We start from the raw sequence: 18,617 nt of genomic DNA on the forward strand, positions 1-18,617 counted from the left end.
AGAGTCCAAATCTTGCGTACGACGCCGTCGTCTCCCTCCGCCTGCACTTCCGCCCAAGCCCACCCAGAGACACCGTCCAGCTACTTCTGCTTAGGCACCGATAGCGGCGGAGGGAGACGAAACGGATAGTTCGATGCAATTTCGCTGTGCGGCGGCAGATCCGCTTCCTTCCTGGCCTCCCGTCCCCGCCCCCGATTGGTCGCAGAAACTATTGCGTCACTCGGTCGCTCCTCCCAACCGATAGCCTGAGCTACGCAAGGAGCTCCCACAAAGGGAGGAAGTCGTTGGCCAATAACAGCTCGACGCTCTAGGCGCGCGAAATTGGCTTTAAACCAGCTCCGCCCAAAGGCCCGAGTCGCAACTATTCCTAGCAGCCAGTCCTAGACTTGGGTGAGAGCGCCACAATCTAATTGGGCAAAGGTTCACGGAAAGATTTCCTCGCTTGTCTTTCTTTCCCTTGACTTCTATTGGACCAAACCATTAAGTCCCTCCTAATCTGATTAGCCAGGAAGCATGTCACCTGGAGACCCATCCCTAAATCAAATTTACACTCTCTCGGGCATTTAACCCAAAGGAACTGATAGAAGTGTTTGTACCTCACATTCCTGTTTATTTAAATCGCTGAATTTAATTGCTACTGGAGATAACTCCTCGCTAACATTTTCTCTTAGACCAATCCCGATCCTTTGTAAAAGCTCGGAGCCTATTAGCCCGCAATGTTACTGGTTCCCCGTCACTCAATTACACACTACCTTGTGACGTCACCGAGGGAAGAGGCGGATTCTTTTCTATAGGAAGGCGTCCGCTTTCTTGATTGGCTACTTTAGACGTCCGTCAGGACGGTGTTGTCCTTTCGGCGTGCGCTTTGAGCGTAAGTGTCCTTGTGGGTGTGTGTAGTAGGGGTTTCAGTACCCTACACCAGTACTCCCGCCCCTTCCATCAGGGGCTCGGCTCGGGGTCGCCCCCGGTGGGCGACTCTTGAATCTTGAGGAAGATCTCTAGAATCCCGACCGCCCCGGAGTTGTAGTGGCCTGCGGGGCAGGCTGAAAGATGGCGACGGCGGCTGCGGCGTCGATCCCTGCAACTTCTTGTTCTCATTTGTCGGTAAGAAGCAGTTGTCTTTCGAATGGGCTCCAGGTCGTTTTTCCTCACGTTTCAGGGTGCTCACTGCCCAGCCTCTCACCCCATCGTAGGGGACAGCGGCGGGTGCTAACATACCCCAGCTTCCATTGATCCACTGTCGAGGCTTGCACCCTTAGCTTTCCCGGGAAACAAGTTTGACTAGTGTCCATCCTTTCCCCCTTCAGCCTAGCAGCCGAGATTACCGAGTGTTGCTGGGACTCGGACAACTGTACCCAACTCGCGGGCTTGCGACAGCATTGGTCACGTGGGTGTAACGGCCCCTCTTGGAAAGTCGCCGAGACCACATAGGCTTGCCTGCCTGGTTACTACTCAGCTCTGCAAGATCCGACCAGCCCATAGTTTCTCAAGTGCATTCCATTGCCTGCGTCGTGAGACTCTTCTTCCATCCTCCTGGTAGCTTTGTTTTATGACCCTGGTAGCTGTTGGCACGCACTTCCCAGCTAGCTTCGTATTACTAGGTCGCAACGTGTAAACGTCGTTTGTTGCGTGCTTTTCTGTTGTAGATACTTTCGTGCACTTTTTATTTTGTACAGCGATGGAGAGACTGGCAGCTGGGGAAGCTGCACTTAAGTATTTTTTGTTTGTTTGTTTAAACAAGTGCTACTATTTCATTAACTAACATTTGTCGAATTGTTAAAGAACGCTTAGTGTTTGGGGGGCCGGTGCATTGGGAAAGCTAGGAAGCAAAGGTGAGGAGGATCAGGTTGGGGCCATTATCTGTGCATTAAGCAAATGCTGGATGCCTAGCCTAAGATATTATGCTCTAAGATTACACAGATGAACCAACCCCTTCTCTCTAGGAGTAATGCAATGAAGATAAACAATGCATATTTAAACAAGTGAGCTCTGGCGTGATACTGTAGGATAAACACTGGACAGGTAACCGCAAATCAGCAGTTCAAACCCTCCAGCCTCTCTTGGAAACCGGTGTAAGTCCGCACACAACAAAAATTAGCTAAATATTACACAATACAATTTGAAAAGTGCTCTTGTAGCGTAGTGATAACAAGTCGAGCTACTAACCTCAAGGTCAGCAGCTCAAAACTACCAGCCATTTCGCGGGAGAAAAATGAGGCTTTCTGCTTCCGTAAAGATTTACAGCCTCAGAAACCCTATACAGGGTCCCTATGAGTCGGAATCAACACCACAGCACACCGCCACCACCATATTAAAATGATCAAGGCAAAAGCAAAAAGTAGATTAGGAGTGCTTGGGTAGATGAGGAAAGGTTTCCTAGAGAAGAAAATGAACTGCATAAAAAGATTGTAAGCACTTGCTGCAAGACAGGAAAGAAAGAAGTCATCTCAAGCATATGACAAAATTAATGCTTTCAGTAAACTTGAAATAATTTGGAATGAAGAAAGATAGTGTGGTGGCCTTGTTGGGTGAGATGAATTGTAAATAGACAAAAGTATGACCTTGTATGGAATCTGAACTAGAAATGGGATGGGGAGGGGCATAGATTGAGGAGTTTCCAGGATAAAATAATATGTTGTAGAAGCTAGGGAAGAAAGTTTAAGGATGCTAAGACCAGAGTCACATTGGGAAAGTCTCACTTTTCCTTAGTTTCAGATTTCTGTGGCAATCTAGTGTGGCTTTGTGGAATAAGCACTCAACAAGGTCAGTGTTTCAAACGCAACAGCTGCCCTTGTAAACCCTGTACAGTTGGAACCCCAGCTGGAACTGACTCAATAGCACTTAACAACATGCCACAACACACAGCCATAATGCTTCTTATAATCGAAGATGGTGAGACTTTGTCTCTAGTATTTTGGACATATTATCAGGAGGGACCAGTTCTGGGAGAAGGACATCATGCTTGGAAAAGTGGAGGGTTAGTGAAAAAGAGGCAGACCCCTTCCCCCCAAACAAGACGGATTGAAAAGTGGCAGCCATAGTGGGCTCAAACAATAATTGTGAGAATGGCGCAAGACCAGGCAGTGTTTCATTCTGTTGTTCACTGAACAGCATGGATCTAGTTATATTAAATGGAGATGCTTTGACCAGTCAATGATTACTAACAGGTAGATTCACAGATAATAATGCAATGTTTATAAAGCAGCTACCTTGTAAACCTCAAATGTGATCAGCAGTGAAGTGGGTGATAGATTGATGTTGGTCTTTTTTTTTTATTTTCCCAGTTACCACAGTCACCATCCTTATGTCACTTTATATTTGAATTAATAAGCCTGTCTTACTTTTTATTTTCCTGACTTTACCCAAGCTCTTTAACAGCCTTCACGTGAACTTCATATTGTTGTTGTTAAGTGCCGTCACATCTGTCCTGTGCCGTCTAGTTGGTTCTGACCTGTGTAGGGTTTCTGAGGACCAGCTGGTGAGCTTGAGCCAAACAGCCTTGCTGTTCAGAGCAACTTTGCAGTCTAGCGCATTAACCCACAATGCCACAGCAGAACTCCAACTTCATGTTAATTTTCCTTAACCTTAAAAAAAATGAATATATTTTAGATTTTATAAGTTACCTGTATATGATTTGTTGCAAAATTTAATAAAATGGATACCTTTATGTGGTTTTTTTTTTGTTTTGTTTTTTTTTTTGCATTTTCTTGGTTCTTTCTCTCACACACAATAATTACCATAAATTTAAATATTATTGTGTTAGTATTAGTACTCACATGGAGTCCTGGTATGGCACTGTAGGTTAAGCATTGGGCTGCTAGCCACAAGGATGTCGGTTCAAACCCACAAGCCGCTCCTTGGAAATACTATGCCAGGTTGTAGTGAATCAGAATGGACTCAATGGCGCTTATAGTTCTGTATAACCAAATCCCACTGCCACCCAAGTAGATTCCAACTTATAGAGACCCTGTATGGGGTTTTCTGATAAATCTTTATGGGAGAAGGAAGCCTCATCTTTTTCCCACAGAGTAGCTATTGGTTTTGAAGTGCTAACCTTGCAGTTAAGCAGCCCAGTGCTTATCCTACAGTGCCAGCTGTTACTTTAAGCCTTTTTCGCATGTTAACGCACTTAATTCTCACAATAACCTCTTTGAAAGTTGGCATTATTATTTTCATACTTTGGTTGAGCAATAAGGTTAAGCCAAGTTTACACTAGTAAATGGCAGAGCGTACATTTGAACTCAGTTTGGCTATGGGTCCCCACTTGTAACCATGCCTTTTTTCTATTATTTCCACATGTAGATGTGTTCCTGCCTTTTGTTTTGTTTTGTTTTGTTAATATAAGATGAGTCATACTGTTTACATTCTTTTGTGGTGTACTTTTTCTTTCTACATTAAGTTTTTGAGGATCATCATGTGTTCTTTGTCATGTAACTTATTTATACTTTTGTATAAGATAGTATCTTTATGGATTTTGTTTGCTAATTATTAAAAACAATGTTACTGTTATCTTTGTATGTAAATAATGTGTCATAAGCAAACTTCTGTAGAATAGCAGTTCTAAAGTCCAAGGATCTTGGGATTCATAAGACCCTTTCAGGGGGACACCTGGTCTTTTCTTATCTGGGTTACAAAGTTTTCTTCTTGCATATCAACCATGAAAGTACTAGTGCTAGCTTCAAAAGGTTGTAAGACTAACCATTAATACAGGAATTCTGGTGATGCTGTATGACAAGCATTGGACTGCTAACCACAAGTTTGGCGGATCAAACCCACCAGTCACTTCTTGGAAATCCTGTATTGGATTGCTGTGAGTTGAAACCGACTTAATGCACTTAACAGCAATAAATATAATATTGATGTTAATGTATCATGGCTTTATTATTTTTGAATTTATTATTAAATATCTCAAAAGTTCTCAGCTTTAACTTTAATATGGTAAATGTCAAGATGTAAACCTTTAGTGCCTTCAGTAATTTTTAAGTCTATAAAGTGGTCCTGAGATCAAAAATTTGAGAGAATAGTTCTAGAGCAGTGACTTGAAACTAGAAATTGGACTGAGCTCCAGTAGTTCATTGTGGAATATATGTAGTAGCTCGGGCTGTATGATTTTACTATGTAAAAAGGAGAAGGAAAGAGAAGACAAGTTCAATGAATATATGTTTGAGTGAAATTACTGGGTCATAGAGTATGTGCCTGTGTTGGAAGAAATACAGCCAGAATAGAATGCTCTTTAGAAGCCAAAATGGCCAAACTTCATCTCTCATACTTCAGATGTTATCAGGAGTGACCAGTCACTGGAGAAGTACATCATGCTTGGTGAAGTGGAGGGTCAGTAAAAGAGGAAGACTCCAAATGAGTTGGATTGGCACCGTGGTGGTAACAGTGGGCTCAAGCGTAGCAGCGATTGTGAGATTGGGCTGTGTTCTGTTGTGCATAATAAGGTCACTGTGAGTCTGTGCCACTCGATGGCACCTAACAACAGAGTATGTGCTTTCAGTTTTACTTGGTAATGAAAAGTTGTTTTGCCTTTTTTATGTTTTTAATATTTTGATTTTGGTGAGTTATTTACACAACTAATTAGGTTCATAATGAACAAGTTGAGTAACACTGACTACATTTTCCACATTGTCATATTCTTATTAATTTTGTTCTGTTCTGTTTCCACTAATTTAGCTTCCCCATCTCCCTTTCCTGCACCTCAACCTTCTCATCTTTGCTTGTGGGTAAATGTTGACTATTTGATCTATCTCATATAGATTCTTTGCTGAAAAGTGACCTCTGGGAGTTGTTTCATTTCAGAGTTTTAAGGGTACTTCAGGGCAATAATTGTCTGGTCTCTAAGGAACTGGTGGCATAATGGTTATGAATTGGACTCAAAGTCAGCAGTTCAAAACTACCATGGGAGAAAGATGAGGCTTTCTGCTCTTGTAAAGATTTACAGTCAGAAACAAATCCTCGGCACACTACCACCACCACCAGTCCAGTATATCTAGCTTCCCCCCCCCCCCCCCCAAGAATTTTAGTTGAGTTCTATAATTTTCTCCCATCCTATCTATGGCCATCTGTTGTGTCTATCCTCAGAACTATCAGTACTGGAAGTCAGGCACCATCTAGTTCTTCTGGTCTCAGTAGACTAATTTCTTCTTTGAGTCTTTAGTTTCCTTTCTTTCTCTTTTGCTCTACTCCCTGTTGTTTCATGAACTCACCATTATTCTTTATAGCTGTGTAGTATTTTATTGAATGTACAATGGTGCTTGAAAAAGTTTGTGGGAAATTAAAAGATACTGGGATTTTTTTCATGAATTTCTCGACACCTCTGCAAATACCCTTTTTATCCATCCATTCCTCTGTTGATGAGCACTTAAGTTTTTTTTTTTGCTATTGTGAATAATGCTGCCATGAATATATTTCTAGCCCTGGTAGCATAAGGATTATACATTGGGTGCTAACCGCAATGTCAGTAGTTCTAATCCACCAGTTGCTTTTAGGGAGAAAGATAAGGCTTCCTGTTCTATAAAGATTTACAGCCTCAGAAACACTATACAGGGTTGCTGTGAGCCAGAACCAACTTAACAGGACACCACCACCAGTATATATACCTGTTGTTGTTAAGTGCTGTCCAGTCAGTTCTGACCCATAATGACTGTATAGGGCTTCTGAGGAGCAGCTGGTGAGCTTAAACCACTGACCTTCGGGTTCAAACCAACTTTGCAGCATTCAGTATGTATTCATCTAGGAGTGGAATTTCTGAGTCATAAAATAGCTCTTCTATTTTTAACTTTTTGAGAAAGAACCAGTCCGTAGTGATTATATCATTTACACTCTCACTAGAAGTAGACAAAGTTTCCAATCTTTCCACAATCTCACCAGCATTTGTTCTTTTCTGGTGGGTTTTTTTGTTTTATTTTGTTTTGGATGCTTCATTTTTGTGGGAGTGAGATATGGTGTCTTATTGTAGTTCTGATTTGCATCTTGGGTAGCGTAGTGGTGACGAATTGGTCTATGAACCTTAAGGTCAGCAGTTTGAAACTATCAGTTGCTCCACGGGAGAAAGATGAGGCTTTCTGCTCCCGTAAAGATTTACAGCCTCGGAAACCCTGTACAGGGTCCCTATGGGTCGACTCCACAGCACTTAACAACAACAATGGTAAATAACATAGAGCCTCTTTTCATGTTTTGGTTGACTTCTTAAATGCCCTCTTTGGTGTCTTTTTATGTCCTTTGCCCATTTTAAAATGGAATTTTTGTCTTTTTGTTGTTGAATTGTTTAAGGTCGCTGTTGAATTGTTTAAGGTCGCTGTTGAATCGTTGAAGTTTTCCATGAATTTTAGAGATTAGTTCCTTATCACATATGTTGTTTACAATTTTTCACACCATCTGTAGGTTTTTATTCAAAAAATCTTAATGAAAATAGGTACTTAGTTTTTATGCAGTCCCAGTTATCTAATTTGTGTTCTGTTGCCTCCTGCATTTATAGTTGTATTTGGTAGCTAAATTGTTTTTCAAAGAGATTGCATCAGTTTACATACCCACCAGCAGTTTCTTTTATTCTGTATCCTCTTTGTTTTGGGAGTTGATTTCCATAGTAACTGAGTAGGGTGTTCTTGGCTGTCATCTTTACAGAAGCAGATCACCAGGTCTTTCTGCTGTTGAGCTAACTGCTCTGCCATCATGGCTCTTTATACCTTCTTTAACAGATGGTGTTATTGCAGTTTTACATTTTTGCTAATGAGCTGTTGAAATGGAATCCTTGATCATAACTGAGGTTGCATTCCTTCCACCCCAGTACATTTGCTGATTTGTGTGTGTTTTCCCATGAGATGCTGTTTACATGTTTTTTATTTGGGTTAGGTTTTATTGATTTATAGACATTCTTTAAGTATTCTGGATGTTAATCTCTGGTCGATTCAGGGTATTGTAAATATACTTGTTTATGGCTTGGGATGTTTTGTTCATTTGTTATTTTGGTGTTAACCTTTAATAAATTTTCTTAATTTTAATGTAGTGAAATTTAGTAACTTCCTTTTTATGATTAATGCTTTTAAATTTTTATTTTTGAGAGTAGGGATTACATTTAAGACTAGGATTAGTGTTAGGGGTAGGGTTTAGGCTAGGGATAGGAGTAAGCCTTGGTCTAGTTTTAGGGTTATAATTAGGTTTCGTTTATTTTTCTTGAAATCTCTATATTTACTTTATGCTTTTTTGTTGTTATTGCAAACTTGTATCTTAGGTTCCCTATTTTCATTCTTGTAGGTTGTTGTACTTTGAATACTTCTATATCTGGGTCGTACCTCAATGTAAAGAAAACAAAAATCCTCACAATTGGACTAATAAATAATATGATAAATGGAGAAAAGATTGCAGTTTTCAAAGACTTCATTTTGTTTAAATTCACAATCAACACTCATGGAAACAGCAGTCAAGTAATCTGAAGATGTATTATAATGATAAATCTGCACAAGACCTCTTTAAAGCATTCAAGTGCAAAGATGCCAGTTTGAGGACTAAGGTGCGCCTGACCCAAGCCCTGGTATTTTCAGTAGCTTCACATACATGCGAACATTGGACAGTGAATAAGACCTTAGAAGAATTGATGCATTTGAGTTATGATATTGGGGAAGAATACTGAAAGTACGATAGACTGTCAGAAGAACATGCAAATCTGTGTTTGAAGAAGTATAGCCAAAGTGCTTCTTAATAAGTCAGGATGGAAAGAGTGCGATTCTCATACTTGAGACCTGTTATTTATCAGGAGGGACCAGTCGCAGTAAAAAAGGGCATCATGCTTCATAAAGTGGAGGGTCAGTGAAACAGAGAAAGACCCCCAGAGAGCTACATTGGCCCAGTGGCAGCATCAGTGGGCTCAAGCATAACAATTATGAGGAAGGCATGCAGGACCAGGCAGTGTTTCGTACTGTTGTGCATAGGGTGACTCTGAGTTGAAACTGACTGGACAGCACCTAACAACAGTAACAACAATAGTGTCTGAGTTGAGTTCTGGGTGATATTGCCTTGTGTGTTAATCTCAGATTGTTGTCTACTGTTACTGATTCACTGACCAACAAACTCCCATTATTGTTTTTGTATGGTTGGTCTGGTTTTTATGATTGTTTTTCATTTCTGTTCATCTGCAAATATTCTAATTTCGTCATCATATTTGATGGATAGTTTTGCTGGGAATATGTCATCCCATTTCATCTTGCCTGCATGGTTTCTGATGAGAAATCAGTTTAGTATTATTAGTTCCCCTTGTAAGTAACTTGTTTTTTTTCCCCCAGCTGTGCACCATTCTTTTCTTGTCATTGGTTTTGAAAATTTTGATTGTAATATGTCTTGGTAGTTTTCTCTATCCTGTTTGGAGTTTGTTAAACTTCTTGAAAGCATATTTTGTCATCATGGTGTCAGGGAAGTTTTCTTCCAACAACTCTTCAACTAGGGCTCCAGTTCCCTATATATATGGTGGATAGGTATTTATGTCCTGTATATTTTTAATGAAATGTAAATTATTTGAGACAAAACCCATGTCTTACTGACTTTCTGTATCCTACAAAGTTTTAGACATTTCATGAATATCCATGAAGTATTCAGTTGTTTGCTATAAATTAGTTCAGTCATTTGTAGCAGCTTCTAATCTTGTAAACAGACAATACTGTGTTTACTTTTCCAAATGTACATTTCACCATGCATATTTTTTAATTGGTTGTGAGTACCTTATTTAAGTATGTCTGTACAGCACTTGTATTGAAGTTTTGTGGATATTTTTTCTTTTTGTAGTATTTAGCTACATTTAGACTTACATGAGACTCTTTAATGTCTTATTTTTTAAAAGAAAAGTAATGGTTATGTTTTACTATGTGTAGTAAGTGGATTTTTTTTTTCTATTGCCCCTGTCATTGTAGTATATGAACTGTCAATTTTGGGTCATGAATACATATACCTGCTGTTTGTGGCTTACAATTTGGTAAGGTAATTTCTATGTTTTTATTTTTCAGAACAGCTTAACCGAACCATCAAGGTCAAATGGAAATATGGTTCACCATTCTTCATCTCCATATGTAGTATATCCACCTGATAAGCCTTTTCTTAATAGTGATATGCGACGCTCCCCAAATAAGCCTACATTTGCCTATCCGGAAAGCAACAGTAGAGGTAATAGAGGCTAACAAAATAGCTACTATTTTGTTTAGTCACTGCTCAAAATTTCTTAATTGTGCCTTCTGTTTATTTTTAAATTAAAGGGAGAGAGTATGTTTTCCTGTTTTCTATTTTTTTTCTTCTTAAATGGCAGTGCTTTTCTTTTGTTCCTTTTCTTGACTGTAAACATTATCACCCACCGTGCTAAGTTGCCTTGAATAGTTTGTGATTGCTCTGTCATCTCTGGTGTCAGTCTGGAACCAAAGACTAGTGTTTCCACTTGTGAAATATCCCCGAACCTATTGACTGTCTCTTTTTTCATTGTCATTACTTTGGTTCAGGCTCTTATCATCTGTTGTCTAGGTAATTCTATTGCATAAATATTGTCTTGGGGATAATTGTTATTGTGGTGCAATGGATTGCTTTTATATGGCCTTTCCCACCGTAGTCTTGTAATTATCACCAAATGATTGGATTGTTGTTGTTGTTGTTATATTGCCGTGGAGTCAGTTCCGACTCATAGCGACCCTATACAGGGTTTCCGATGCTGTGAATCTTTACAGGAGCAGAAAGCCTCATCTTTCTCCCGCAGAACAGCTGGTAGTTTCGAACTGCCGACCTTGAGGTTAGCAGCCCGATTCGTAACCACTACACTACCAGAGCTCCTTAGTGATTGGATGCAACTGTATAAAAATGGTGTATGGAGCCTTCATGAGGAGATTGGTCAGTTTTGCCATGCGCTGGGCTTTAAGTAACCCATCCCAGAGTCAGGAAGAGGAAATTTCACTGTCACTAGAATGGAGTCCTGGTGTGATGCTGTAGGATAAGAACTCGACCTCAAGGTTGGTTTGTACTTAAAACCCACCAATGAGTCGCTCCTTGGAAACCCTCCCTATATAGGGTCACTGTAAGTCAAAATCAACTTCACAGCATTTAACAACAACAACCCTATCATTGTTTGGACCTGAGGTCTGTTCACTGAAAACCTACACCTGATAGAATGCTGTAATACAAGAGATGGCGATCAGCAGAGGCAGAGAGCCAACATCAGCTGAGGCAACAGAACTAAGACCAACAGGAGATGACATGGTGGGCTTCCTGACTCATGGAGCAAGAGAACTGAACATGGTTAGGCAGGGGGCTTGCTGCAGAGTGGGGCTCCTCTGGCCTCTTAATAACTGATTGAAAGAATTTTGCAATACTTTCCTAAGCAGGACAGAGACTGGCCTAAGAAAACTAGCAACTGCCTGTGGGCATTGCTGAGAAGCTGCCCTAACTGAAAAATGATATCCTGAGTCGTTCTTGATCTGTTATTTCTCTAATAAATCCCATAATCCATGAGTATTGTGTGTAAGTTCTCTGTGGTAATTGCAATAAATTATCAAATCTAGCAGAGAATTAGAGAGTGCTTGTGAGAAAGATAGTTGGTGTCATAATTGTTTTTTTGTTTTTTTAAAAAAGTACGGAGAGAGGAGATATGTCTGACCTCCGCTTCATAGGACTCCACCTTGGGCTGTTGGTCTTGACTTTTCTCCCCCTTCTGAAGCTAAAAGAGGTCAGAGGACCCTGACACCATTGAAACAGCTGTAAATGCCTAACTAATATGGTCCTCCTAATTAATTTAGCCTCCCTTTCTTCTTCAGTTGACAACATTCCTAGTATTTGTCATCTCTCCCACTTAAAAAAAGAACAAAAGTTTCAGTGCTTTTGTTGTTGACTTTGCATTATGTGAAAACTGCCTGCCATACCAGCTTTATCCTAGCCTCTCTTCCATTCTTTGCCCTATTTTGAAATATACTTATTCTTGAAACTTCATGTGTGTTAGTTTTCTTGCTACCCTGACAAATTTATCATTTCAAATAGTTTCTGTAGGTCAAAAGTATTAGTTGGCTTAGTGGTTTCTCCTGCTTTGGGTCTCGTAATGCTGAAATTAAACTATCAGCTGGGCTGTGTTCCTTCCCAGAGACTGGAGAAGAATCTGCTCCCAGGCTCACTCAGGTTTCTGGTCAAATTCAATCCCTTATGGTTGTAGGACTCAGATCTCTGTTTCCTTGTTGGCTGTCAGCTAGGGCAAATCTTTGTTCTATAGGCTGCCTGCCTAGATCCCTTCTCATGCTCTCCTTATTGTCCCCTAACTTGCTTCAAGTCTGATTTTTGCTGTATCTGTCTCATGGATCCTAGTATGGCCCTATAGGATAAGCACTGGACTGCCAGCTGCAAGGTCAAGAGTTCGAACCATCCAGACAATCCTGGAAAGTCCATGCAAGGTCACTGTGAGTTGGAACTGACTCACAGCACTTATCAATATCAATTTTCTAATCACAGATGGAAAAAAATTTGTTTTTAAGTACTCGTTATTAGACTGGGCCATCTTGACTATTAATGAATAAGCTTATTTTAAGGTCCAAAAACTTAGTTATTGTGTAAAAAGCCCTTTTTGCCATGTAGCGTAAGGTATGTATAGCTGTTAGGGATTAAGGGCATGGCGTCTTTGAGTGTCCAGTCAGCTTGAATATTATGGGAATTCAAAATTTTTCAGGGAAAAAACCTTCATTTAACTTTTTGAAGCCCCCTGTATATCAGCCTACCACCCCATCCATGTTAGCTTTGCAAAGTTTTTCTTCCTCTGGTAGAATTGTACTCATTCTTTAAAAGTCCAGAATAATCTGTTATTAGTTATTTCCTCTGAGAAGTCTTCTTTCATTCCACTACCTTTTCTAACACGTAACATAACTCTTTCCTCCCCAGATATCTTCTCAATTTCTTGTCCTTTGTTCATATATCATCCAAAACCAAACCAATTACCTTCAATCTCCACTCATCAATACGTTCAATATTGTGTGTGGGGCAGGCGGGGAAAAGCGCAGAAGTAATGATTTCTCTATACTCCCCATATTGACAGTAGGTTTTGTTGGATTGATGCTTTGTAAAATCACTGCAAAAGTAGGATGGATCATCATGATGATCTGGAGGCATTGCTTAAACAGTGCACAACACCATTCCATGATGAGATAAAAGAAACAAAACAACAGGTGCATTGTTTTTTTTTCTCTTGTTCATTTTTCTTTCTGGATTTCTTTCTTAAGTGCCATCAAGTTGATTTTGACTCATGGTGATCCTGCATTGGGTTCCGAGGCTATGAATCTGATGGAGCGGAAAGCCTCATCGTAGATGTAAAGATGAGAACTAGATATGATACAGCAGTGAAAGGGTTAATATCTGAATCTTACAACTTATTTGAGGAGACCTGGTAGTGGCAGAGTGGATAGGCTACTAACTGAAAGGTCTATGGTTTGAAGCCATCAGCCACTCCATGGAAGAAAGATGTGGCAAGCTGCTTTTGTAAAGATTAAGCCTTAAAAGCCCTTTGACGTCTAATAACTCCTACTCTTAGCAACTCTGTAAGGTAGAGTAGAACTGCCCCATAGAGTTTCCAAAGCTCTAAATCTTTATAGAAGCAGATTTCACATCTTTCTCTCATGGAGTGGCTGGTGATTTTAAACTGTCAACCTTTATGTAAGCAGCTGAGTGTTTACCACCCATACCACCAGCCTTAGAAACCCTGTGGAGTTATTCTTCTCTGATATGTGACATTGCTATGACTTGGAATTGACTCAGTGGCAGTGGATTTTTATACATTTATTGTTGTTGTTGTTGTAATGTGCCGTGGAGTCGGTTCCGACTCATAGCAACCCTGTACAGGGTTTCTGAGACTGTAAATCTTTACTGGAGCAGAACGCCTCATCTTTCTCCTGCGGAACAGCTGGTAGTTTCGAACTGCTGACCTTGTGGTTCGCAGCCAGATTCGTAACTACTACGCTACCAGGGCTCCATATATATATATATATAAAACAAACAGTTGTTAAAGACTGATTAAAGTTTATTTTAGCAAATACTTTGGAATTCCAATTATGGACTAGGATATTATTATCTGTCTAGTGTTCTATACAACTAGTCCATGGTTTAAAAGGTAGTTTTATTCTGAGATTAATTTTTTAAGGTTTTTCAATGTTTTTCCCAGAATCCTAGTATGGTTCTGTAGAATAAACAGTAGCCTGTTTCAGCTGTAAGGTTGGCAGTTCATACCCACCAGCTGCTCCTTGGAAATCCTGTACATGGTCACCATGATTCATAACCAACTTGGCACTCGACACTTAACAGCAGTAATTTTTTCCCCAGGTGATGGTGTGCCGTGGAATCCGTTCCGACTCATAGTGACCCTGCACAGGGTTTCTGAGGCTGCAAATCTTTACGGGAGCAGAAAGCCTCATCTTTTTCCCACGGCCATCTGGTAGTTTCAAACTTCCTACTATGAGATTAACAGCCTGATTCATAACCACTATGCTACCAGAGTAGCCAAAAAATTCCTAAACTAAGAAATGCCCATTTAACTTATAATGTGACTAAAATATAACACTTTTTTTATGTAGAGAATTATATCACTGCAATAATAATTAAACAAAATTTTTTTTAAGTGTGAAATTAAATGTAACAGCTTTCAGATAAAGCAAATACATTTTATTTAATTTTCACTCCCCTTAAAAATTGCTTGAGGTATATATATTCACAACTTACAGGTATAGCAATAGCTCAGAGATGATTTTTAATATGATGGAGCTTCAAAAAATATTCATGGAAATGGTATTAAAAGATCATAGAATTTCTTCAGGAACTGTTTGATGCTCTTTTGTTCAGTGTCATAAAGGGTCCTGATAGAAAGCCAGGATTTAAATCCAAGTTTTGTTGATATCAAAATGTTTTCTTTTCCCACTTTTTCCACAGTTAACCCTCAAATATGTATTGAATAAATCAAATCCAATTTTGAATAGAGGAAATACTTGTTAGGTCACCATGAATTGGAATCTACTTAACAGCAAAAACTCTTCAGTTTAGTTTTATTTTAATGTATTTTACTTGCTGTATTTCCATTTCACTTTGAGAGATCGTTAAGCTGTAATTTGCATTTTTGAAATTTGAAATTATTACTCTTTACAAAAACATATGAACATCTTTGTTGTTGTTAAGTGCTGTCAAGTCAGGTCTGACTCACAGTGATTCTGTCTAGGCTTTCCAGTGAGCGGCTAGTGTGCTTGAACCATTGACCTTGCAGGTCAAAGGACCTTGCAGTCCAGCACATTAACAGTCCACAATACCACACCAGGACTTCTTCCAGCAATGAATTATGTGTGAAGTGTTTCTGTCTAGGAAAGTCTACTTAAGCCTCAGACCAGGCTTTTATTGGGAGCTTATTATGTGTGGAATCACCTTGCAGAAAGCCATTTTTCTCTGTTCTTTCAAGGCAAATGAATGGAACCGACCAGATCAAGAGGGACTGTCTGGGGGCCTGATGCTAACTAAACCTTTTGAGGCATGATCAAATCTATCATGGCCACATGATGAGGCTGATAACAGCTCAAATGGTGCTTCCTGGTTAATGACCATGCAAGGGAGACAGTTGTGTCCCTTTTGAGACATGGAAGCTTCATGTTGTGCCGCCCCCCTTGGACCTCACCCTATGTGTCTCTTCATTTATATCCTTTGTCTTTTAATTAATGTTTTTATTGCAGATATGGTGGTTTTTGTTTTTGGTGAGATCTTTAGTTATTCCAGTGTGGAGGACTCAAATGAGACTGACTTGTCTAAAGTGGAGGGAGTTGTGAACTCTCAAGTTTGGGACTGGTTTGCTGAGGTAGCAGAGTTAAAATTCCCAGTTTGGGGCTAACTAGTATGAAGTGGCCACTACACGCCTGGCAGTTTGTCTTACTGTGGTAGCTTGTATGGTGTTGTGATTCTTGAAGCTATGCCACTGGTATTATAAATACCAGCAGGGTCAACCAAGGACAGGTTTCAGATGAACTTCCAGGCTAAGATGGACTACTTCCAAATATTTATGAGTAACAGTGGAACACTGTCAGATACACCAGAATATTGACTATTGAAACATAATGGACAGCACTTGAATATTGTCAGATACAGTGCCAGAAGATGATCCCCACAGCGTGGAAGGCACTCAAAATATAACTGGGGAAGAGCAACTTCCTCAAAGTAGAGTTCACCTGGTGATGAGAATAGAATAAAACCTTCAGGACCTTCATTTGCTGATGGGACACAACTCAAGATGAAGTAAAACACCTTTAAACATCCATGAATAATTGGAACATGGAATGTATGAAGTATGAATCTAAGAAAATTGGAAATTGTCAAAAATAAAATGGAACGCATAAGACATTGATATTCTAGGCATTAGTGAGGTGAAATGTAATGGTATTGGTCATTTTGAATTTGACAGTCACATGGCTTACTATGCACAGAATGACAAATTGAAGAGGAATGGTGCCATATTCATCATCAAAAAGAATGTATCAGGTTCTCTCTTGAAGTGTACAATGCAATGTGTGATAGGATCAGATCCATACGCCTACAAGGAAGACCAGTATTCAAGTTTATGCACCAACCACTAACACCAGTGATGATGAAATTGAAGAATTCTACCAGGTTCTTCAAAAGAGCTCTGGTAGCATAGTGGTTATGAATCAGGCTGCTAACCTCAAAGTCGGCAGTTTGAAACTACCAGCTGTTCCGCGGGAGAAAGATGAGGCTTTCTGCTCCCGTAAAGATTTACAGCCTTGGAAACCCTGTGCAGGGTCACTATGAGTTGGAACCAACTCCCCAGTACTTAACAACAATACCAGGTTCTTCAGTCTGAAATTGCTCAAACATGCAATCAAGACATATTGATAATTACTGGTGATTGGGATGCAAAGGTTGGGAGCGTAGGATCAATAGTTGGAAAATAGGGCCTTGGTGATAGAAATAATACTGGAGATTGCATGATAGAATTTTGCAAGACCAATGATGTCTTCATTTTAAATACCTTTTTAAACAACGTATAAGACAACTGTAAACATGGACCTCACCAGATGTAATGCACAGAAATGAAAGAGACAATGAAAAAGCTCCATATCATAGCCAAAACAAAGCCAGGGGTAGACTGTGGAGCAGACTATCAATTGACTGAAGCTGGAGAAAATTTCAGCAAGTTCACAAGACCTAAAATATGACTTTGAACACATACCACTTGAATTTAGAGATCATCTGAAGAACAAATTTGATGCATTTAGACACAAAAGACCGAAGACCAGTAGAGTTGTGAGATGACATCAAGAGCATCCTATAGGAAGAAAGTTACACGTTATTAATTAAGAAGACAAGAAAGGAAAAAAAGACCAAAATGTATGTCAGAAGAGGCTCTGAAACTTGTTCTCCTGCATAGAGATGCTAAAGCAAATGGAAAAAGTGAGGAAATAAAAGAGGTAAATAGAAAATTTCGAAGAGGAGCTCAAGAAGACAAACTAAAATATTTTAACAAAATGTACGAAGACCTAAAGTTAGAAAAGGAAAGAACCTACTCAACGTTTTTCAAGCTGAAGGAACAGAAGAAAACACAAGCCTCAAGATGCAATATTGAAGAATTTTATGCTCAAAGCATTGCATGATGCAGAAAGCATCAAAAGAAGTTAGGAGGAATACACAGTGTCACTGTACCAAATAAAAAGGTCAGTGTTAAAACATTTCAAGAGGTAGTATATGATCAGGAGCCAGTGGTACTGAAGGAAAATGTCCAAGATACATTCAAGAAATTGGCAAAGAACAAGGTTCCAGGATTTGTTAGAATACAAATTGAAATCTTCATCAAACTGATGAAACACTGGAGGCACTCACTCATCTATCCCTAGAAATTTGGAAAACAACTATCTGGCCGACTGATCCATATTTGTGCCTATTCCAAAGAGAAGTGACCCAACAGAATGAGGACATCAATGGACAATATCAGTATTATCTCATACAAGTAAAATTTTGGTAAAGATAATCCAAAAATGGCTACAAACATACATTGACAGAAAATTCCCAGAGGTCAAGCCTGATTAAGATGTGGAAGCAGAACCAAAGATATCATTACTTGTGTGAAATGGATCTTCACTGAAAGCAGAGAATACTAGAAAGATGTTTACCTGTGCTTTAGTACCTATGCAAAGGTTTTCATTTGTGTGGATCATGACAAGCTATGGACAGCATTGGGGCGAATGAGTATTCTAGAACACTTAAATGCATGGGAACAGTGAATGGTTTAAAATTACGAAAGGTATGCTGCCAGGGTTGTATTCTCTCACTCTACTTAGCCTACTTATTCACTCTGTATGCTGATCACATAATCCAAGAAGCTGGATTGTATGAAGAAAAATGTGGCACCAAGACTGGAGGAAGACTCATTAACAACTCATGATACGCTGATGATACAGCCTTGCTTACTGAAAGTAAAGTGGACTTAAAATACTGATAAAGACCAAAGATCACAGCCTTCATTTGTACCTCAATGTCAAGAAGACAAAAATCCTCACCACTGGACCAATAAACAACATTCTTATCAATGGAGAAAAGATTGAAGTTGTCAAGGACTTCATTCTTCTTGGATCAACTAT

At 39.5% G+C, this 18,617-nt stretch overlaps 1 protein-coding gene across 1 annotated transcript in view; it reads left to right on the plus strand.

Moving 5' to 3' along the window:
• Positions 1-1,050: 1,050 nt before the first annotated feature.
• Positions 1,051-18,617, plus strand: part of CEP57 (centrosomal protein 57kDa) — a 42,583-nt gene continuing 25,016 nt past the window's right edge. Inside the window, exons 1-2 of the mRNA XM_006833946.1 lie at positions 1,051-1,104; positions 9,996-10,152. Coding sequence (XP_006834009.1) covers positions 1,051-1,104; positions 9,996-10,152 — 211 coding nt within the window. The remainder of the gene's footprint in view (positions 1,105-9,995; positions 10,153-18,617) is intronic.

The sequence above is a fragment of the Chrysochloris asiatica genome, unplaced genomic scaffold, assembly GCF_000296735.1.
Source record: "Chrysochloris asiatica unplaced genomic scaffold, ChrAsi1.0 scaffold00008, whole genome shotgun sequence".
NCBI lineage: Eukaryota > Metazoa > Chordata > Mammalia > Afrosoricida > Chrysochloridae > Chrysochloris > Chrysochloris asiatica.